Below are 24,333 nucleotides of genomic sequence, written 5' to 3'. Positions count from 1 at the left end.
GGCTAAATGAGGCCTTGGGTGATATGGTTTAGAGCGAGGTGTCCCTGCCCATGGCAGGGGGGTTGGAACTTGATGATCTTAAGGTCCTTTCCAACCCAAACTATTCTATGATTCTATGATTCTAAGTTTTTCTTGTGAAATTCATTTTGACCATATTGCCAACAAAATACTAAACCAGACCACTGATTCTAACTCTCTATTGCAATTTCCTATGCTAAAGCAACAGTTATTCCCACAGTAATGAGCCAAATGTTTTGAGCTTTAAATTGGGCATTTCTTGAAATGGAAAGTTATGTTTGCTCTACTGCTAACATCGATGGACCACAAACTAAATACTGTAAAGAATAAAACAAGCTTTGAACTCACAAGAGACGACAAACTTCAGATTTATCTGTGCTGTATTATCTGTGCTCTATTCTGATTTTGGATGTGGCTGGTTTACTTCATCTGTGTACAAGCATACTTTAAGAGACAGGTTTATGACACTGAGATGCACAATTATAAATAGAACACAAACTTCCAAGCCTTATGAAATACATACCTCTAGAACTAAGATTACTTCTAAGATGATGTCATCTTTATGCTTAGAAAATACTATTGGACATGGAAGTGCCTTTGTTTAGTCGATTTGATAACATTTTATCTATAGCCTTAATTATACAATCAAACACATTTTTTCAACTTGAATTCTTTGATGATAAAAGATAGTTTATCCCAGAAACTTGGTAAAATAGAAGGCCAATTTAGCAAGTGTGATTTCTTACACACTCTCAAGAACTGGACCGTGATACCTTATGTTGCAGAGCTGGGATTTGGCAGTGTGATTGTTGATGTCTGCAGAAAGTGGTAACCTAGTGCACTGATGTGCTCTATTGCCATGAAAAAGCCATGATCGTGGTCCATTTGTGTATATGCCATTTCATCATCTCAGACTTTTGTGGAGACTTACTGCTTTCTTGGGCACGAAGTTTTGGTCTGACCCCTGAACCTTGTGCTCATGTCCTGCACATGCTGTAGATAATATATACAGTGAAAATAGCTTTAAAATCTTACCAAAATTATCTACAATCAGTGTTTTCAAAGATCTGCTTCTCAGATGGGTGCTAGCACTCACATCTGAAGTTCCAGTAAAAACCACACAATGTGGAAGCAGCACGGGACATTAGCTTCAGTGACAGTGACCAGAGTGGTTTTGATCCAGTGAGCGAGAAATCCTCTCTTTTGCCTCCAAGAAGCTTTTGACTTTTCCGCATCTGCTGCAGCCTGGACCACCGCTCTGGGTCCTTCCATGCCGCTGAGTTAATCCTCCCTTTTCTGGCGGTACAACATCTTTTCCCTTCTCAAGTGGTAGTTGTCTACTGAGACGCACTGGATGTGTCATTTCCTAAGACAGTGTGTTTATGTTCTAAGGGATTGAAGGGAGGAAAGAAGAGAACCTGAGTTTTTCAGTGTGCTTTATGGTCACCCACTGAAGACTCAGGTTCCCCTTAAATGAAAATCAACCCTGCAGTGAGGTCAATATTTCTTTTGCATGTTGCACTGTCAGATGCCTGTAATAGAGATAGTCTTGATCCAAGTAAAGCATACTTGTTAAAATAGCCAAGAAATGATATTGTCAGTAGTTACTGTGAGAAACATCACTCTGAATAGCTGAAGTTTCAGGGAACTGAACAGAGATCCCGTCTTTGGAAGTGCTGGGTAATGTTAAAATACAAGTTAATATCAAGCTGCTGTATCACATCTGCTACATCTGCCCTCGATATGTTTATATGACCAAAATGAAGGGTGAAACTTTCAACCAGGAACAATTCATTCTCCTATATATCATAATGGGAAAGGAAATGCATTTGAGACCATGAGCATTTACATATTTGATTGCACATAGATGCTTAGACATATAAAACCTAATTTGCTTTGCTAGATAACCACGTGTAAACTGGAGCTAGAATTTGAAAATATGGCGCTAATTTGATGTAATTGCTAATTTATGCAAATCCAATTGGGTATTCTGCGTTTGAGGGATGTTCTCTAAATCTTAACACGCTCTAGCAACATTGAACATTCATGTGAGAAAATAATCCAATGAGGAAATATTGACCAGAAGGGTTTCAGAGCTTTATTTCTGGGGAATACCAACTGTTCCTGTTCTTTACTGTGTTATCCTGGCTCCTTCAGGTATATGATGGGGAGAAGTTTCACAGAAGCAGTTGTCTCTTACTCTTTTCTGGTTTGACTGTTTTGATGCAGTCATCGTAGACTAAACTAGCTTTTATGAGGAGGCACTATTTTGTTCCTTATTACTTGACCTTTTTGCTTACAACTCCTCTCTGTAACCCATTCCCAGTTTAGGGCAGTAACATACGTAATGCCTGGTCTCTAAACTTCAGTATTTGGTATTAAAATGCTAAACATATTCAGTTGTGCTACAGAGGTGTGTTGAAAGGCTTTTGCTATATATGGATTACAAGGTGAATTCTCTCTGCTTCATGTACCTGAAGATTAGGGCAATCCCTAATGGCATGCACCTGAAATCCACTAAACCCACAGAGAGAGTTGTAGGCACTGCTGTGGAGAACACAACTTCCCTGCTCATCACAGGAACTGCTGGTACAACCAGAGAGTGGAAAGTTTGCCTCTTTCTGCTTAGATCCCCATGTGCAGGGTGGCTATCTACCAGGGAGGGAAGGAAGGACTATAAAATGGTGAGGATGGAAGCCAGCCGTTACAGTAGAATCAAGTACACATGAACAGAGAAAAGTTTAGCAGTTGGAAATTTGCCATTTTTTGCTAATCTCTTCAGATTACTCTGCATATGCAGGCTTTATTCCTTAGCATGTTTGAGAGAATAGCAAAAATGACTCTCCAGTCACTGGAAATAAGATAAAAGTTGGAAATAAGATTAAAAAGTTGGAAATAAGATAAAAAATAAAGCGAATCTATGAAACAAGCAATATGGGGTAGCAGTGACAGGTACCCCTGAGGCTGAAAAGATGAATCATAATGGAAATATCACCCTTTATTTCATTCTGAAGTTAGACGCACCAAATAAGCATTGTTAAAGTCAATGCCTGGTATTTACGGCTGGGGATTGATTTGACCTCAAGTTCTTTAATTCTGTTATTCTGCAAAAGTACACATTGTACTGCCACAGCAGTGGCCACCTTGGCTCCAGCACTTCTCTTGTTGGCTTCTCTTGCCTTGAACAGTGTGAATTAGCTCATGGCCAGAAGCTCTTACCCCATTTAGTTTATGTCATTAGCCCATTTGCTGTACTGCTGGGAAAGCAAGGGACTCATAACTGAGGCATCAGAATTAGCATGAGTAAAGCACAGGAAGATTTATCAAAAGCAATTCTGCACCACAAGGGTTTTTTAATGGCTGGTACTTGTGGGCTTGATAGGTAAACATATAATTCCATATAATTTTACATGAGGAAATAAATATACATGGTTTGTCATTTGACATTACCAAAACTTTATGGATTAAAAGAAGTTGACTTGGAATGGTGACCAAACTCTCTAAAACAGGTAACAGCCCCACTAGTTACAGTAACTGATGGTGTAGTTACCCAAACTGTGCTTCCTATTGTGTTAAAATATCTTTTAAATCTGGCAGAGAACCCAATTCTGGCTTCTGGTTGCTATTTGTGTTTCCTATAAATATATGTTATAAGCAGGAAATTTATTTCCTGGCACTAATGGACTTGGGTCTTTGAATGTTTACAAGCTAGCTGGGAGCTATATGTAAATGTTTCTATACCACTAACACTGCCTACTTTCAGAGACATCGTTAATTTCTGAATAACAACTCAGCAACCATAAAGCTGCTAGTCACTGCAGTGGTATTCACAAAGGTTTTCTTTAACCCAGCCAGGTTAAGCTCCCTGTGCTGCCTCTACAGTCAGGAGAAAATGTCTATAACACAATTCAGAGATGCTCTAAATGATTGTGTAGAGTAGACCTGGTGTAAGGGGGTTTCAAGAGACATCTGCCTCAGCCTGCAGGTGTCCCTGCATTATAGCCAATAAATCTTTTCCTATTTAAGAAAATGAATTCTAATAAATCAAAACAAACGGCAGCCATGCAGGGGACAAAAATGGACAAAAGGAGAAAGCTGCTGATCTCATGCTTCCCTGTGGGGAAAATGAGGAAAGGGTGGAGAATCACCCAGACACTTTCTGATCTTCCTGTCAGATAGAATGGGAACAATGAGGTGGCTGGGGTGAGCCTCAACAAAGCACTTTCATTTTGGCACTTCAATAAATGCTGGCAGCGTTTTCTGTTTTAATGTCAACATTCTGTGCACAAGCTCAAGGTAAGCTTTCCAAGTCACTCAAGTTAATTGATACAGCGGGGATGTGGAACTGGAACATTACGTCCTTGATGTTACTTTAAAATATTGCAAGCCTATATGTTGCCTTTGGGAGAAGGGACTAGAAAACTCCAAATGCATTGTAAAAGTGTTGGTCAGAAATGGGGGGATTCGTTGCAGCCATTTCCTTTAATGTGTGTCTCTGATTGATTGAAAAACTCTTGAGTTTATGTCTTCTGCTGTAGTTCTGATGATTAAATACTGACCTGCCTTCCAAGTTGGATCTACTTTCATCTTATCTGGAACTGTCCTTTTGCTGACCGTGGCTATGTTTTATACAAAAGCAGTGCTTCCTGCTCTGGATTTACAGCTGCCTGCTGCAATGCAGCCTCAAGGCTTCACAGCTGAGGGGGTTGAATTTGGTGCAATAGCTTGTTACTGCAGAGACAGGCTCCTCTGATCAGTGGAGCAAAGGAATATGACTTACCAGCAGCTCTGGCATGTTCAGACCCTGCCCTCCTCATGCCCATTCAGGGTGGAGTGAAGCCTCTGCCACCAGCTGCTTCAGCCAGAACCCACAGCTCAGTGAGTGGAGGAGGGTGGCTGCTGGACTGCCTCTGTTCACCTATGTGTTCTATTCAGATGTTCAAGCACCACAGAAGGGATTCAAATGCCTAAATGCATATGTCTTAAGGCAGTCAGACTGGCCTCCAGCTGCCACTCCAGAACAGCACAGGTCTCCTGTAGGTCATATCACATCTGTCAGCTTGGTGTGGGTTATGTTGGGAATACCCCAGTGTCACATGGGACAAGATACACTGTTCAACTGAGCAAACCAAGCCCTATGGCTCAAAGAATGATGATTACTAACCAATAACAGCTTTTTTTCATCCTGTAAGAGATTGTCTATCAAAACTACCTGGTGTGGAAACAGTTGTTGTGTTCTATTGGGAATTCCCTGAGCAGGGAATTCTCTGAGACTGCAGGTCCTACAGGAACCTGGGGTGGCCCATCAGAGCTCCCCAGACCCTGACTCTGCCCCTAGAAGTGATGGCTTGAATCTGCACAAACTGAATGAAGGTATGGTCTGTTCTGTGTTGCTGCAGGGGCATGGCTGCATTTTATCTAATCCAGTGAAGGCAGCACATATCCTGCTACAGTCAGGTAGGGAAGGCTTGGAAGACTTGTCCTAACTGTATTTTTATAATCATGCTCTTCCTGTGCACAGCAGTCACTGGGTGTAACTGTAAATAAGGATTGCTTTTATCTTGAAGTTCAAAACTATGAGGTTTCTCCATTGCTTATGTAGTGTCTGTACACTGAGACACAAGGATGACAGCTGCCAAGGCCAGCCAAGGGCTTGATTTTCTTGGGAGGGTGGCTCTAGCTGAAGTCTTTTCTGTCACTGCTATGCTACTTGTACAGTATAGTTTACTCTTGCAAGCACAACTGACTTCATTGCAGTGTGCCTACACAGTGAAATCAGGAAAATCTTTCTTTAGTGCTTGAAACCTGAAGCACTTTTTAAGTTAACACCAGTTTCCAGGTTTAAACAACAGTTATTTTTCTCATGTGAGCAATAGCACTGCATTCATTTCACTGAAAATGAATTCACTGAAAGAGGAAATGTCGCAGAGGTGAGGCACTAATCCAGCACTATAAAGGGAAATCTTGTGATGCCTTCAGCTGAAGCTCAGAAGGTCCTGGCTCACATTCATAGCTCCCATTTACTTCAGTACTTTATTTTACACAATATGTTCTGCATAGATCGGTCACAATACTAAAAAGCGGAGACCGGGCGACAGTTGCTCGTTTATGACCAACACAGCTGGATGTAGCAACCTCCATGGCTCCCAGGAAAGGACAGAGGCTGCAAGAGAGGTGCATTCAGAAGAAACCCTGGAAGCCAGTGCACACTCTGGGAAGATAGCTGTGCCTCTTTGGTCTCTGTAAGCAGATGTATTGCAACTTGATGCTATTTGATTTAACTGATTTGAAGGGTGAGCTCTGGAGTTAACAGGGAGCTGAAACCTAGCAAGGTTTGTCCCTCCTTAGAAGTTGTACCTTGCATCCATGAGCAGCCAGAGCTCCTAGGTGAAGGCCAGGGATCTCTGGTCCTTGCACAGATTGGCTCTTGCTTCTGAAAGCTGCTCTTGGCTTCAGTTCTTAGCGAATTCAAACACAGTAAAATCCATTCCCGAGGGACACAGGTTATTCCTTTGACAAATAGCTGCTCCCTCTGCCTTCTCACAGCTCTGCTCCTGCTGACCTTGTACCAGGACCACTTTCCTCCCCCAGAGTTAAGCAAGATCGCATTTTAAACATGGGGAATCCTTAAGCTGTAAAGAACTTTCTGAAATGAGACAGAAGTAGGACTATATATAATCTATATTTATATTCTGTGCTGGACCCAAACCATATTTAACTTTTAACCAAGTTCATTATGAAAGGGTTTGTAGCCAAGACCAACCTTACAAACACAACGGGAACCCATAAAAAGATCTTAATACCTCTGATTTCTGAGTAAATACATGATAAAGAAGCTAGTTTTGATAATGTTGTTTTCCAAGTAATTAATTTTTAACCTTACTCTTTACTCAGTGTAAAGCATAGTTTATTTTGCAGCCATATAGAGTAATTTTCAAAGAAATTGGTCATATATAGCAAACAAAATCCATGTGTGATGTCAATAGAAGCAACACCCTGGTATAATTTCCTTCTGTTCTTCTAGCACAGCTTACACATTTTTTTTGTGGCTCAAAATAATCTCATACTACATAGATTATATAAGGAATGCTTACAGATACTGAAATCATACTTTTGATTGCTAAAGTTGGGCACCAGGTTTATGAGGGATAATAGTAATTTTATCTTATTAACTCATCCACAAAACGCTCTGGATTCACCAACAATTATTTAAATGTGTTCAAGTCTTAACCAAGAGCAGCATGAGAGCAGAATAGTGATTTTTGGAAGGTAATCAGCAGCGGGACCGGAACTTACTGAAACTGAATTCCTGCTGTCTGTTACACATTTGTGTTATGGGAATCTGTACTATACTGCTGCAGATTTCATGAAAATAAAGAAGAAACTGAGTAGGGATTAATGACATGCTCTGAGTTCTGTCAATAGATTTTGAAGCCAGGAAAGATCACACAACGAGTGTTGTTGTAAGAGACCTCTGGGAGTTATCTAGCCCAAGCCCTAGGGTAGGTTGCCTAGGACCACATAGGTCTCCAAAGACAGAGACTCCACTGCCCCCCTGGGCAGCCCTGTGCTAGTGCTTAGTTATCCTCACAGTGAAAAAGTGTTTCCTGATGTCCAGAGGGAAACTCCCGTGTTTCAGTCTGTGAGAACTGCCTCTGATGTGCTCACTGGGTACCAGGATCTGCTGCATTGTGCATACCACTGGACTGCCCTCAAATCTCTAACCTAATCCACGTTTCCTTTTAAAGAACAGAGTCCTAATTTAAACACTACTAGGAACTGCAGTCCACCAAACCCTTGGTAGTTGTAAACATAAATGATCATACGTGATAAATTATACATTTTCTGGTAGCTTAAAGGGCCTTCTATTGTCCTGCCACTAGTCTCTGTGTAGGCACTTGGAGACTGTGCTTAGCTATCCATAGCACACTGAATGTAACAAGCTAGGCTCTGTGGCTCTCACTGTCAAGTGTCTATAGAATTTTGGATACTCCCACAGCTTCCCTCTGCATCCTTCAGTGCAGCACTGCTCCCTGTGAATGGTGGCTGCAGGGCTCTGGCAGCAACTGAACCTGTGCCAAACCCTGTCACAGAGCCCCTACCGCTACCTGTGAAAAGAAGCACATTAAAGCTTTTACTCCCATGAATAAACTCACAGGGAACGAGTGCAGATCTTCATTACAACGCCGCCTGCCCCATCACTAACTGCAAGCCAGGCAGGACATTTTGCACTGTCAGACACACTGCTGCTGCTCCTGACGTGCTTATCTGCTCCCATGGTTTGGCAGGAGCCCTTGGTGGTGTGCTTGGTCTGTATGGAATGAATTATTTCTGAAGGTTGGCTTGTGAACCATGAGATCCCAACTCTTTCCTGACACCCATACAGAGGAATGATTTTAGCTTTCCTGTTACATCTTGTCTCTTCTTGCCTCCTTTATTTCAGCTGCCCAAGCTGTAGAGCTGTAAATAAGCTGCTCCGATTGCAAACTAAGCGGAAGTCAAAAGCATGATCTCTTTAAGAAGTAACATGTATTGATCAGAAAAACAAGAGGCAGGAGGGAAAGCACACGGTGATTTACTTGGTGGTATCTCAGCACAAGGGTTGGCAGGGAGGAAGGGAGAAGGCCTGGCCGGCTGGAGTGGCAGCTCTGAAGAAAACCAGCAGTCAGCTGAGAAGTAGAGCTGGGAGAGATGGAAGGTTAAGGTTTAAGGCCAGATCTGTGCTGGGGATAGTTTCTGAGGGGCTGGCTCATGATGCCAACTCAGCCAAGATACAAGCAGCACCTGAGAAGCTGTAAATAAGACTTCTAATGGTGCATGCTGTTGCTTTCTGTGGTTGTAACTTCATTCCATTTTTCAAGCTTACAATTCTAAGCAATTATCTTAAAACTTATCATGAGTAAACTGATACATGCTATGCATGTTATTACAGAGAACAACAAATGGATTACTTAAGGGCACACTGGAAAACTTTCAGAGAGTCTCGGTGTGCTCGTATTGGCTGGGATAGAGTTAATTTTCTCCATAGTAGCTTGCACGGGGCTATGTTCTGGATTTGTGCTGGGAAGTGTTCATAACAGAGAAAGGTTTCCATTACTGTTGAGCAGTGCTTTACTCAGCCTCAAGACCTTTTCTGCCCCTGAAGTCACGCCACCAGCCAGGAGGCTGGGAATGTACAAGAAGTTGTGAGGGTACGTAGCCAGGACAGCTGACCCCAAGGGATATCCTGTCCTATACAGCATCATGCTCAGCATGTAAAGCTGGAAGAAGGAAGGGGGGGATGTTTGGAGGGATGGCATTTGTCTTCCCAAGTAACTGTTACATGTGATGGAGCCCTGCTCTCCTAGAGATGGCTGAGCACCTGCCTGCCCATGGGAAGTGGTGAATGGATTCCTAGTTTTGCTTTGCTTGTGCATGCAGCTTTTGCTTTACCAATTGAACTGTATCTCAACTTGTGAGTTCTCCCACTTTTACGTTTCCAGTTCTCTCCCCCACCCCGATGGGGGCAGTGCGTGAGCAGCTGCATGGTGCTTAGTTGCCAGCTAGGATACCGAATGTGCTGTGGGATTTTCAGAGAAACCTGAAGGCAGTCTGCCTGCTGGCCTGGCAGTGAGATTGGGCAGAGGACAAATAGCTGAAGCAGGATCGGTCTGTATCTCTCTGGGAAGCATTATGAAAATGGGAACATTACAGAATCATAGAATAGTTAGGGTTGGAAAGGACCTTAAGATCATCGAGTTCCAACGCCCCTGCCATGGGCAGGGACACCTCGCTCTAAACCATATCACCCAAGGCCTCGTCCAACCTGGCCTTGAACACTGCCAGGGATGGAGCATTCACATTATCTAAGGCTTGAGTCACTGGAAGTTACTTTTGTATTATTATCTGCTGCCCCTTCACCGTACCTCCAGTGCTGAAGGTGACTATTGTCTCAAGGAAGCATCTCAAGGATGGCTATGGTTGTTGAGCAGGTACCCACAGAAAGTACCCATGGGAACAGTGGTGAAGTGTCAAGTTAGTGACAGGTCACTCCTGTAAGGGACACCAAATGCTTGGTATATTGCTGATTTTCTGTACAATGGTACCTGACCTGTAAAGTATCTCTGCAAACTCTCTGTTTTTCTTTTGTTAGCTGCAGGGTTTTAATCTGCTTTCTTTACTGTGAGCTGCTGCCTTTTTAGGTTTGGGTCTTGCACTTCAAAAAGGATTTATGGGGTTATGATACTTTAATAGATTTTGTATTAATAGGGGTTTTTCTTAAGTATCTTTCCAACAAAAGCACTATATAGAAAATTAAAGCTTATTAAAAACCAAGTATCTCTAGAATAAACCCCTTATTGGGACACCCCTGGAAGTACCATCTCCCAGAAGCAAGACAAGTCAAGAGCAGCTTTGTGCCAGAGAACTAGCAGATAGATGACCTGCCCCTATTAACTGGTTTGGCTGCTTCTCTACAATTCTGCTTCATGAACCAATCTTTCAAGAACAGAAACATCAGCTAAGCAACTATTACTGGCAGCTACAGACTGGTTTACACTGGCAGTGCACTGAAAACCACAAATGAAAGGATGTAATTCTGGAGACTTCAGTAAAAGTATTTTATCTGTATCAGTGCCACTGGTTTATAATCCCTGAAGGCCTGAGATACAGTTCTCATGAGAGAGGACTGGTGTAAAGGTCTCCCATCTCTCATCAAACCTGTCTTCTACTGAATCAGAAAAATGCTGGTTATGGCACTGACAGCTCTGCCACATAAAACCAGCCAATCAATCTATGCCCACAGCTACTTTTACAGCAGGGGTGTAACAAAGCGAGACAGGATTTGAAAGGAACACCTAACACACTAAGCATCACCTCTGGCTGAATGGTATTGAAACACTTTGCTCATGTTACTGTCCAGTACTATGATCAGTGGAGGTCTGCTAGCACCAAACAGGGCTGAATTGCTTAAGCACTTGAATAGACATTGGGAAAGTGGAAATCACAATGGAACCTAGAGAAAAAGACTGTATTTTTACCACTGTTAAGTCATTGCACCCCACTACTGGAAAAATCAGTAAACAGCATATAAGCTCTGCAATGTTAACAGTACTCCTTGGCTACTGATAGCACAGGCTCAGCATGGCAAGGTCAGCAATTACATCCCACAAGTACCTATGCAACCACATCTCCAAAAGGTATGGGAAACAAAATCATCATAAATTACACTTACTCTAGATTTGAGAAGGACTTATAAAATAAAGGGATATAATCAGCCTCCATCAAGCCTGGAGGCTGCTCCCGTCACCGTGAGCCCCAAGTCACAGATCAGTAGTTTACAGCCAGGATGGATGACTTCAGTATGCAAACATTTGGAAATGTTTACACTGTGAAACAGAAGAAACCCTTATAAAACTAGTTTTAAACCGGCGATGTAGCACCTCAGTAGCTTCATCAAAACCCCACTGATTTTTAGCTTCTTCCCAACCAGCCCATCACTAGCACTTGCTAAATGCCAGTTCTAGACAAAACCTAGATACAGGTTAACGCACCATTTATAAACTGGAATGGGAATTGCTCCTGATGTCCCTGTGGTAGTAATTCCAGCTCTGACAGAGGAGCTCTCTACATTGGGAAGGCACATACCTCCTTCTTTTAATGTCTTCAGCAGGCGGGTTAAAACAGGATGAGAAACCATAAAATACATCCTTTCACCAATCTTCACTGAAAAAAAATAGCTCCATTTACACTGAAGAATTGTAGCTCAGTTTCTAGCCCTGTTCCCAAACCCTGAATAGCGTTTACTCTGTTGTTGTACACTGCCACCTAACGCTGAGGAACATGGGCGTTACTCAGGGTAGCCAATTGCTGCCCTCCCTTCATAGCTGCTCCCTACCTGGTGACTCACAGTAACCGTGTTCAAATTACCCAAGACCTGCATCAGAGCCACAGGTTTCCGCCAGAAACAAACCATTCCTCTGAACAACTCACACTCCAGCTCCATGGCACAAACAGGCCCATGCATCCAGCTGCTCTGCTGCTGCATCGCCGGCACTGGGGCTATTTTTAATTTCACTTGTTTTACAGAACTGAACTGCATGACCTGGATCAGCAGTGACAGGCCTGCCTCACTAATTGCTTAGGACGTTTTTATCCTACAGCCTCATTCTTGTAGATTACTGAAGCTTACTACTTACTTGAACTACTGGCTTTACCCACAGTTCAGAGAGCAATCTGAACAGAACCAACCAACAGCAGGTTTGTTTGTTCCTTCCCTCTTCCTCCTGATGTGGATCAACAGTCAGTACTCCTTCACTCAGTCCTGGCTTTCTCCCATTCCTCATGAAGAAGTTATTTCCTATAAATCACTTCTCGAATAGACATACTCTCGATTTTCCCTTTCTTCCCTTGGGACATTTACTTACTTCTTGGGAAACCTTTGCCGCCACAAGAAACAAAAACCCCACAACAAAAACCAACCAACCAACCAAAACCAAAACCAAAACCAAAAAACACCAACCAACCAACCAAACTACAAAATCATACAATATAGTTTGGGTTGGAAGGAACCTTAAAGGCTATCTAGTCCAAATCCCCTGCAATGAGCAGGGACATCTTCAACCGTATCCGGTTGCCCAGAATCACATCCAGCCTGTCCTTGAATGTCTCCAGGGCTGGCACACCCACCACCTCTCTGAGCAACCTATGCCAGTGCTTCACCACCTTCACTGTAAATGTTTTTTCCTCATATCCAGCCTCAATCTCCTCTCTTTTACTTTAAAATGATTACTCCTTGTCCTGCCATCATTCTTATAGGCCCCTTTTTAAGTACTTGAAAGGCCACAATACTGCCTCCGCAGAGCCTTCTCAGTACACTTGATTTGATTACCCTCTCTTAACTCAAGAAGCAATAGATTTATTAATCCTTCTGAAATGCCAATATGCCAGGCACACTCACTCCCCAAGACACACTCATAGAAAACAATGTTTTTCATGTCTGGCCGCCCCCTCACAGTGAGCTTTCATACACAAATAGAAAACACTGATATGAAATACTCACTGAAAGACAAGCAGTGATATTGCAGAGCATGCCATTTTGATCTGCACTGTTTTCATCAGTATGGACTCCCGCTGTCCCTTAAGCAGAGGACATTTGCAGTTTTAGCTATCCGAGAGCTTACACAGCCTGCTTCCACCGCTGCTCTTCCTGAAGCAGCGATCTTTCATCACCTGTTGGTAACACTGTGGGTCTTTTCTGTCTGGCTATCAAGCCATACCCTATGGACAACCAGCACTTCTGGAATCCACTGCTCCAGCTGTTCATTCTGCCATTTGTTTACCTGCATCTAGTGGTTCCTCGTGGGCAGAGCCTTCAAGAAAACTCCCGAAACCTAGGAGTCATTACCTTTTCATGCACATTCCACATTTCAGCCAGCATTATTTATTAGCTCATTTTTTGCACAGACATAGAGTTTTTGCTATATGGCAATCCAGTTTTCCCGCATTCAGAAACTTCAACAGGTATTTTTGCTTTCTCAGCAATGCAGTTACAAACCACCCAGATGGCAGCCACATCCTTAATTTTCAAAAGACAACAGCAACTAATGACAGGGTAAGACTAGCCATCTGGAACTAAGTGGCACTGCCCTTCACCTCATACTTCCTTCCAGAAAAGGTCCTCTCCAGTGTAACTTCCCTTCCTCAAGCTGTGTGGTCACACTACAAAACAGCAGCAACTATTCCTTCTGTTTTCAAATGAGGAGAATGCACGAGGCAAAGATGAATCTAATGTTCTAGTGCAACAAAGGGGCTGTAAAGAGATTAAAGGAACTGCAGGTAATCAGTTCTTAGGGCAAGACTTCAGTTTTAGGTCTTAATTTGTGCCTTTATCCAGAGAAAGGTAAGTAGTAGTGTTGGCCTAGGACTAATAACCTACTCCCACATGCATTTTTGATCAAGCATTAGCATGATTATCACTGGGGAATAGGTTTTTTGCTTGAAACCAAGATGGCACACATGAAATTTATCTGTCATTCTTTTCTGCTGTATGTTCAAGTCTTCTGTAGAAGATGAGGCACTTACTTGGACTGTTCCATATCAGTTAAAGACACAGCAGACTAACAGCCCTCTTGCAAAAGAGTCACAGCAAATGTGTGCTTTTGCTTACCCTCTGGCTGAATGCTGTGTAGCAAAAAATTACTTTAGTCTTTCTGGTCTAAGGTCTTAGAGATAAGGCAGGATAATGACTTAAATATTCAACATTGTTCCTTACTGTTTGATAATTGATACTAAACTTATAAAACAGCTATTATGACATAACAGCACTATGATAGAACAATTTTATCTTAGGATATGTAAGGTGAATCAGAAAATGAGGTGCTCTTTATCAGAAAAACTCCACTTTTCTGGGGCAGGCAGGACACACACATATAAAAATGGCTTTTCCTTGCCCTGTGGAAGTCACATTTCCTTTTGCAATTCTCAACAGGCAACTCTGAAAGTCTTCCCAGTGACTGCATTACCACTTTTGTGTAATACCCTTCTAGTAACTCAGTTTTCCACAAAAGTATCAAGAAACTGTCTTTAGTGTTATCATTGGTAAAATTCTTGACAGCTGCCATCACACAGTCATTACTCTTCCTCTCTAAACTGTAAGGATGGCTACCTCAAAAGATCAAATCCTTTGTATAAAAACAAGAATTATTAAAGAACTTCGAATTAAGAAAACACAACCACACTTTTTTGTCAACATGTAATGCCCTGGGTTTATTTTGTGAGAGTTCTGTCACAATTTTTCCAGGTGGGATTAAAAACCTTAAGGATAATGTATGCCATTGGAGTGGGCATTCAGACTTCGGTACTGACAAAGCACTAATAGTAGTCTGTTAAGTACCATTCTCTTCACAGAAGAGAGGGCAAATATTTCCAAAGGAAGGCACCCGATAGTTGTGGTTCTGGCCTTGCAGCCTTCTGGAGAATCTTAAAAGGAAAAAAGCTGGCTGTTTTAGAAACTGGAATGATGATACACGTACAGCAATTACTGCATTCTTCTCCCTTATATCCTTTTTCTTAAGAACAAGTAAAGAATGAAGTCTTAAAAACAGTAATACAATAAAAAAATACAATGTCTTCAAAAAGGGCAAGACAACATAAAAACTCCAGTTGTAAGGACTCCATTTGCATACTAACACTTTTTGGTGTGCAAGGAAATGGGACTAACGAGGGGAGCAGCAACATAACCTTAGTGCTTTAAGTACCAGAAACTGCCCACATGCCTGCGGACAAGCTAGGATGGGAGAATTGAGACTTCATTATTAGCTTGTTACTTGTCTTGCGATACTCAAACAGGAAGATCCCCATTAAACAGTACATTCCCCATTCTTCAACTGATGCCTTTTTAAAAAATTCTGTATGTATGTCACCATTTTTCACATGATACACAGAAAACTCAGGGACCCAGAGGGGAACCAAGTTATGTTATACCATTTACAAAATACCAAGGAGTCCACAGCTACCTAACACATTTACTACAGCACAGGAACCAATGAAGGTACAGTGTACAAAAAACTGTAAACACGGCACAATAAATAGATAAAACAGCAGGTTCCGCACCATGCACATGATGTGATGACACTTTTTCATCTCTATACAATCTCACATCTCACACTCTTACTTTGTTGCAGTTTGTTTCCCACCCTCCCCCCTCCCCAAGTGCAAAGCATCACAAATGAACAGTTCTGTATTCAAGTAACATATATACAAGGGTATTACAAATATGCAGTACTGTACAGATAATTGCTGTATTGTTAATTTACAGATGTTGATTCTTTCCTATTAACAGTAAGAAAAGAAAAACCAAAGCATGAGAGATGTGCATTGCTGTCAAGTCCCCACAGCTGCCATGGAAACGCAATGTGCGGCATTCCATCACCCCTTGCATTCATAATGCTACTGATGCATAGCACCTAAACAAGTTCCCAAGGCCGTAGTTTCACTCCTATGGAAACTACGTCACCTCCATTGCTACTGTATTGTCCGCTATATTGTTCAGTGCTGGCTTCTCCGTTTCATGGTTTTCCCTGTTGAGAGAATATGAAATAAATAAATTAAAAAGACTGGGAGAAGACAGCAAAAACTACTCCTCAGACAACTGCTTGTCACTACTGGAGAGCTGCTAAAATGCAGCAAAAGCTTTAAACTGAAAAGCAAAGAGACCATGAAATACACTCATCTTATACTTTCAGATTTACTGTGTCCTTAACTCCCAGCAATGACTACTCTGAACAACAACAACAAAACCCCAAAAAACCCAAACCCCCAAAAAGGTGTTCTAAGCATCAAAGTTTGTGATGAGGTAATTAAAAAACATGTAATAAAGAGCTGCTGATGAAGTCACCAGCTACAAAATCTGGAATTATCCAAAGGAACACTGAACTGACTTCCTGTTGAATCTGTTTTAATTCATCTTCTAGCCAAACATCTTAAAGTAATGAGGATGACAAATGAGTAGTGGTAATTTTGAAATGAAAATTATTATTTTACCTAAAGAATGTGATGTGTTTTCTCACAAAATACAACATGTCCTCTTAGTCTTCTGCAGTGTTCAAATTACAGAAATGTCTCTGAATGCAGCCAGACCAACTCCACCCTACATTCATTCCTGGCAGACTTACTTTTAAGGGCAGACAGAGATTTAATTTTGGGAAAGTTCAGCCTTCAAGCAGGAGTTAAGAGCCAAAAACTGTACTCAACAATGGAGAATTTTTATACGGTATAGTATTAGCAGATCATCAGTTTCACTTTTGAGTTAATGCTTACATTTTGATCTGGTGGCTAGCAGAACATCCTTGAAAACTGTCAGTGTAGAAGTCTGTCTGTTCTTGTATTCCTCCAAAGTAACCCTTTTGACCACTGTCATACACAGTGCTAATTTAAGCCAGCCTCATCTAATACAACTTGTATTTATTATAAATACATTTATCAAGCAAAATAAAGACCAGATATTTAAAAAACCCTACCTTGGTACGGCATCCACAGAGGAGGAAGCTGGAACCTTGGGCACCTGACAATTCGTTGCTGCAGCCAGCTTTAAGGCAGATGATGGAACAGCACTTAAAGTCCTAGGTATATGTCGTGCATTGAGTGTGGTAATAGAGTTTACAGTGGCAACTGATGAGGGTACAGTTAATCGAATGTTGTTCCCAATCAGAACCTGAGTTGTTGCAGAATTGGCAGCAGTTACTTGGTGACTCAGTGCACTGTGGGAACTTGAAGTCTGCGTTATATTTGAAGGCTGTAACAAGGCTGAACCTGCTGTTGATGAAGAACTTGTATGGACAAGTGCTGTAGGTGTAGCACTACTGAGGTTTAAGCCCTTGTACACTCCTGCAAAAGAGGAACAGAACAGATTAAGCTCTTTTTTTTCAGAAAATACTCAACTCCAGACAGACATAACTCCACTGTAAACATCAGAATACAATCAAATTTCACTGAATAGCTGCATACCTGAGGCTTGAAGAATGCCATTCACCCCAATTCCAAGCACCACGTCATCCTTCATTTTGAATCCCATCAGTTGTTCTGATGTAACCAAAGCTGAAGCAGCAAATTGAGCACTAACAGAATCCAGTGTCTTGGAAACAAAACCCTAAAAAGAACAATGGTAGCAAATACATGTGATTGAGGCTTCCAAGAGTCAGTACTCTCCCCATTTTAAAGCTACACACAAACTAGTAAAGTCAGAAATGTGGCCCAGTCATTCTCTCAGACCAAACTGTCAGCATTTGGTAAAACTAACTAAAATCTGAACTGTCATTTTTGTAATCATGCACTTTTAGGTCCATTATAACAACAGAGAACAAAATCCCCAACTATTTAAAATACAGACTTATTTCCAAAGTTCTATGGAACACTGTTTCACAGGTCAACTTGGTTTCATGAAATTCTAAACCATATTCAGAGACTCAGAGGCTCAGATTGCAAACAAATTCTGAACCCTTGTATCTGGTCCATCACCACCTTAATCACTATACATTTATGAATATTAGACACTTCCAGAGCTGTACAGAGAACATATTTAGGAGTTAGCTTTAGTTATTAACTAAAAACCCTTCTCTAGAAATCCCCCACTATCAAGAGGATAATGACATGGCTGGAGATCTCTGCAATTCATATTGCTTTGAAAAGGTTGTTAGTTGACCTGACCCATCTTTTTTGTTTGTTTAAGAGGGAGCAGAGGCAATGCCTGCTACACTCACCTGCAGTGTCCCTTCTAAACACTTTACAGAATGGCTATGATGTAGATTCAGGCGAAAGCCACTTTCCTGTTGGTTAGTTTCAAGGTTCTATGGCAACAGTTGACAATTAGAGATGAACCCTGGTGGGAAACAATGAGGGATAAATCATAGCACAGACAAATCCCTCACCTGTGATGTGTTGGCAGAAGAATTACTATTTGCTTGCTGTTGATGAATTTGTGCAAGCTGCTGTTTCTGCATTAGTGCCAGTTGCTGCTGATGTTGCTGGTATTGTTCGGCTGTAAATGCTGAACAAAATATAAAATGAGAAAATACTATATCAAAATATGTAGATGCTGTGTATATAAACACATCTATTTTTTAACACTAAATAATATTAATAAAATAATAATACACCACAGCAAGAACCTAAGAGCCTTAATGCACCTTTATGACAAAAAGGCTATCATCCTCCTGGAAATTTTTGTTCAAGTCTTCCCTTTTTAAGCTGTAAATGCTCTGCTGCTTTCAGCACAAGATACAAAAAAGGGAGGGGGAGGAGGGAACCAAAACCAATCAAAACCACCAGAACTCTATAATGACTGACTAAAAAGAAACTGCAGGTAGAAATGGCATTACTGTTTTCACTTTGTGAAATGAGACAGTATCTGCATTATTACTAAAGTAGGCTAATGTGCAAAGCTTGGCCATTGCAAGCTTTCAGCCCTCACAGACAGTGTTCTGATGGTAGCAAATACCTAAAATTAAGATTTAAGTTTAGTCAGAAACATTAAATTGGGCATGTCTCCAACTGTGCAGGCTATGACAGTGCAGCGTTTTTTTGGTTTTAATCACATGTGTACAAGCAACTCCAACATAGAATTTGACAGAACTGTATCCTTATCTCTTAAATCTTTGAAAGGTGACCCAATAGTCAGTGCATCAAAAATCAATGAGAATTCTATCCAGCTTGCCCACAATTGTAAAACTGATAAAGCCAGCATTAATCGTACAGATTCACCACGGGATGCCCAGTGGTGGGGAGTCATTAATTCATTGATTAACTTCGTAAAATGTTTTATCCAAAAAGAAAGGAAGTAGGTTTTCAATTTAAAACTGAACCAAGGCTGAAATGTGAATCCCCTTGCAAATTCTGGCTAGGATACACCTTTCTGTTTTTCCTTCAATTTGATCTTCAGATAAAATGCTCTTAAGTAAGTTCTGTAAACAGGATTCATAGACTGCAGTGGAAACTGCACTTTTCGGGAAGTTTGCTACTGTTTGGCAGCAAATCACTTGAATCCTGTTCACAAACTGCAATTTTCAAAATTTATTTTGCTTAATTTACCTCTTCAGGCTTGTCTGCCTCAAGAAAATCTGTTTCTATCAAAGCTATGATCATCTCCTGCTTCTAGGCACAAGAAGACTCCGGATTCTGAAGAGCAATTGCACCTTATGTTTAAAACGGAATAACAAGTCAATACAATTGGCTAACCAAAGAAAGAATTAGTGTCTGTAAACAAACAAAGCAAACACTGCTGAGCATGTATTTTTCCAGTGTATTTGTGATATCTGGCTTTATTTATTTTTAAACACTGCTCCAAATCCTTCTAGCCTGTACTGGAAATAGCACTGAATTATTACCAGCACTTTGCTATCTGAGCACTTGAAGTTATAAAGTTTTATTCATCTGTTACATTCAAGTTCACAGAATCACAGAATCCCAAGGGTTGGAAGGGACCTCAAGAGATCATCTGGTCCAACCCCCCTGCAAGAGCAGGGTAACCTAGAGTACATCACACAGGAACTTGTTACTAAATTTCTGTAAATAATATACATCAGCAAGTACGGATGTAGCACTTATCTATGTTGCTTTAAGTGGCAAATTATTTCCCAATGCTCATTAAATCTCATTTCTACTTGCTTTACTTCTTCAATGTTGTAAAGTTATTCCTAGGGGAATAGCTTGGTAGTAACACCATTCACAAATGCCTTCATTAATAACCCCCCCCCAACCTAAAACTGTAATTTTAAAACCAAATATTCAGGATGTGGATGTTTAAATTTTAATTCTACTTTATATAAACTAAAAGCCTTTTTGATTTTGTTTTTCTAACTGTCACCAAACACATTAGTTAGAGCAAGAAAGCTTCAGCACATAGAGACAAACATGCAGAAAGCTGAATAGTATGTAATAAAGGGAGAAAAATGCATGTACATTTCTGCTACTGATAGATGTTTCCTTTATACTGATTAGCTAGTAGTGATCTATTGTTTTTTAAAACCCCTAAAATTTAGAAGTGGAATGATTTAGCCAACAGAGTGCCAATGGCATAGAAAGTTTCATGTATTATTAGTTAGGTATTGTATTCTACCGTATGACACAATTATGTATGATAATAGACACGGTAAATTCTCCATCCCTGGAACAACACGTTCAAGGCCAGGTTGGAGAGCGTTGGGCAACCTGGTCTAGTGTGAGACATTCCTGCCCATGGCAGGGGGTTGAAACTAGATGATCTTAAGGTTCTTTTCAACCCAAACCTTTCTATGATTCTATACTGCTTAGGAACAGGTTCCATAAGTGACATAAATAAAGATAACTTACAGACTGAAAGAGGGAAATGGGCAAAAAAGGATATGTTATACCACCATCTTTGACTGAATTAAAATTTCCATCATCATAACCATCTCACTTTTGTCCATTTGATTAAGTAAATTTATTAACAGATGTTTTCAGTTTTCAAGCCTTAAGCGTATGTCAGATTTTCGCTATGAAAAAAAAAAGCTGTAAGCACAGTCACCTGCATTGGTTTAACCATCTCCAAAATGTTTTCTTTTGGAAAAACAGGAGATAGGAAGTTTCTTGAGACAAGCTATGTTTTTTACAATAGCCATTACTTAGGACAGCCTTTAAGTGCTCCCCCTTCTTTCTGGGGCATTAGGACTAACTGTATTTTTCAAACTGTGTATCAGTATGTTTAAGTACTCTGTGACCCTTACAGCTCTAAGTTCCCCCCCGCTATGAGAAGAGTTATACAGCTCTCAAAGTAAACAAGTGACAAAAAGATCCCTTACATGACCACCACCCTCATCTATATTCAAACTGCCTCTCTTCTCAAACTGCTGCTCAAATATCCAAATACACTTACAAAAGTAAATATGGAAATGGCCATTTACCCATCATGTCTGAAAATACACTCAAGAACAATTTATTTCAGGTTTTCCAATTTAGGTTAAAACATTCTGCAATGTTTTTGCTGTTTACCTTGTTACAGGTAAAAGCCTACTAGATATTTCAAAATACTGTTTAAAACACTATCAGAGATTTACTGCGAGATTCTGAATTAATCAGTTTCATCCAGTTCAGACACACAACATGCCCATTAAAGGACTGCTGCAAGCTAGTCTCCTAAAATAATCTAATACTCCTTTTCCATTTCACAGCATATCCAGATGCTTACACACCAGAAGATAGATCATAATTATGTAAAATAGCTCTTCCTTCTCCATGCTGAAACAGCACTACATTGAAGGCTTTACTGAATGCATTACTACTGATCAATTATTATTTCTTCTGAAGACCTGCAAATTAGGACACAGCATACTTTATTCCTCTTCCATTAAAAGCCACCATGTATTCTGCTCACTAACACTGCTCTCAGAGTACAGTCTGTACCAAGATGACATGAGGGGTGGAGCACCTCTCCTACAAAGACAGGCTGAGAGTTGGAAGAGTTGGCTGAGAGCTTGTTCAGCCTGCAGAGAAGGGTTAGGGGAGACGTTACAGCACTTTTCAGTACCTAAAAAGGGGGCCTATAAGAAAACTGAAGAGGGACTTTTTACAAGGGCATATAGTGACAGGACAAGGGGGAATGGTTTTAAGCTGACAGAGGGTAGATTTAGATCAGATATTAGGAAAAAATTATTCACTGTAAGGGTGGTGAGACACTGGCACAGGCTGCCCCGAGAAGCTGTGGCTGCCCCATCCCTGCAAGTGTTCCAAGGCCCGGATGGACAGAACTTTGAGCAACGTGGTTTAGTGGAAGGTGTCCCTGTCTGTGGCAGGGGGTTGGAACTGAATGACCTTTAACGTCACTTTCAACTCAAACCACTCTACGATTCTGTATTACATTTCTGTTGAAAAAATAAGCCTGTATGTTGCTTCTGAAAACAATCCTTCCCATGCATTAAAAAAAATGTTTGTATGTACTCTACGTGAGAGTATTCCACCTATTTAACTTCAGATATTCATTTTCTGTGGCACACAGCTGTGACTGGAATTGGGGAGAGCGTTTCACAGAAATCACACACATGCTCAGCACAGTGAAGTCACAGGTGTACTGCCTGCCTGTGCCTCTACATTTGCAGTCACAGCCTGAAATTCCTCAAAGACCTAGACTAAGTTCAACTATGTTTTTTTTTAAAGCAATTGAAGTAGAATGCACTGCAGACCATAAAATGTAGCCACTTTTAATAGGTTAATTCATACGGCTTGCAGAGAATTTTTCTTGCCTACAAAGCTATCATGGATGCAATTGCACAGGTGCCAAACTTACCATCTTATTAACACCATTCTCTCTAGAATAAACAGTAACAGTTTTCTCTAGAAGAACAGTAACAGAAAGTCCCGAAGGGACTTTCTTCCAGAAGTTTTGCTACCTCTTCTCATTTTTATTCTAAAGAGAAAGGCTGCAGCTGAAAATATTTCACCTGTGTCAGAGAAAAATGGTAAATGCAGAAATGTAGCAAAATTAATGTAATTTTCTTATGTGTCATACACTGGTCTTTATCTGCCTGGAAAAACAAAAAGAGCAGGCAAGAAGCAAACCCAGACCTTTTCTATATCCTCCAATCAGCAACCACATTTATAGTAACTCAGAAGAGCATTGCTACATAAAGTTACATGTTCCTGACACTACTGTAGACCTCCAAGGCTTGAAAAAAATTAGTAAACCGACAGACAACTGGACAACAGCTTCAAGTAAAAAAAACAAAACCAAACCAAACAAAAACAAACACAAAACATGCAATGGTTAAAGATGACACATGAGATTTTAAAACAGATTCTCACTTCAGCAGTCCTAGACAGGAGTGCAGTGTTCAGACTCTTCTCAAACAGTGTACTAGGGCCACAGCAGTCACAGCTCCATCATACAGTAATGACTATTTAAGACTACAGAATTTACTGAGTTGGACCGTGACAAAACATCCAGTTTCATTCACTACACAGAATCCAGTGAGGAGTGGAAGTGGGAATACCTCAACCACCACTACTGATACACTGTAAGAACATTATAATTTCAGAATATCTCAACTGCCTTTCATAGCTAACAACTGCACCATCCCCCAAAACATTTACATGCTTTCCAAGACACTTTTTAAAATGTATACAAGTCACCTGACTCCTTAAGTTAACCTAACCCAACTCCCTTCCTGACCTGAAGCATTAGGAATCTTCAAGACACAACCAAACCTGGAGTTATCCAGCTCTCAAGATGGCTGTCAAAAGATCAATAGCTCAAATTTCACTGAGAGACTCTGGAAGAGTCTCTCAGTGAAGAGTCTGGAAGAGCTATGTAAATGCTTCTTTCTTGCTTTTTTGCAGCATACTGTTTTGAATTGGAACAATTAAAAGCCAGTATGCTTCTGAGTTGTTTCTAGTAGAATTCTGAATCAAGTTTAACATTTCAGGCAAGACAATCTCCAGGATTTTAAGTCAGTACATTGAGTTATGCTGTTATCATATTTAGTAGCTTGGGAGATGCATGCATCTATTCTGCAGCTGTATGAGTGCTATCTTTGGCGGCAAGTAAGGGAAATGTTTTGTGGCTTACAGACCACAAAAAGGAATGGAAGGTAGAAGAAAAATCTTCAGGAGTTTGCAGCTATGAACACAAGGAAAGAACCACTGTACATTACTGAGAATGACTGACAGGATAAATGACTGCTTAGTATCTCCTTAGCAACAGCCACCCATTTTGTGTTGTTAAAAAACTGAGTTATTACATACTTCATTATATTTTCCTTCAATCATTTCCATGACTATAAGCAAAATACTTGTAACCCCTGGGACAATTACATACCCCTTTTTCACTCA

General features: G+C 40.8%; 1 protein-coding gene across 13 annotated transcripts in view; it reads right to left on the bottom strand.

Annotated features, from left to right (window-relative positions):
* Positions 1-14,735: 14,735 nt before the first annotated feature.
* Positions 14,736-24,333, bottom strand: part of EPC1 (enhancer of polycomb homolog 1) — a 70,026-nt gene continuing 60,428 nt past the window's right edge. For 6 of the 13 annotated variants that reach the window (XM_061350440.1, XM_061350449.1, XM_061350443.1 and 3 more), the window contains 5 exons: positions 18,423-18,541; positions 18,255-18,341; positions 17,503-17,644; positions 17,016-17,382; positions 14,736-16,076 (listed from right to left, as the gene is read on the bottom strand). In XM_061350440.1, coding sequence (XP_061206424.1) covers positions 16,004-16,076; positions 17,016-17,382; positions 17,503-17,644; positions 18,255-18,341; positions 18,423-18,541 — 788 coding nt within the window. In that variant the 3' untranslated portion in view covers positions 14,736-16,003. The other 7 variants (XM_061350406.1, XM_061350424.1, XM_061350433.1 and 4 more) reach the window with 3 other exon arrangements.

Source organism: Neopsephotus bourkii, unplaced genomic scaffold (assembly GCF_033783945.1).
Source record: "Neopsephotus bourkii isolate Nb327-2 ecotype Australia unplaced genomic scaffold, CSIRO-AGI_Nbou_v1 NB_53, whole genome shotgun sequence".
Taxonomy (NCBI): domain Eukaryota; kingdom Metazoa; phylum Chordata; class Aves; order Psittaciformes; family Psittacidae; genus Neopsephotus; species Neopsephotus bourkii.
Note: the sequence above shows the minus strand (reverse complement) of the source record. Positions and strands in the feature narration are given on the sequence as shown.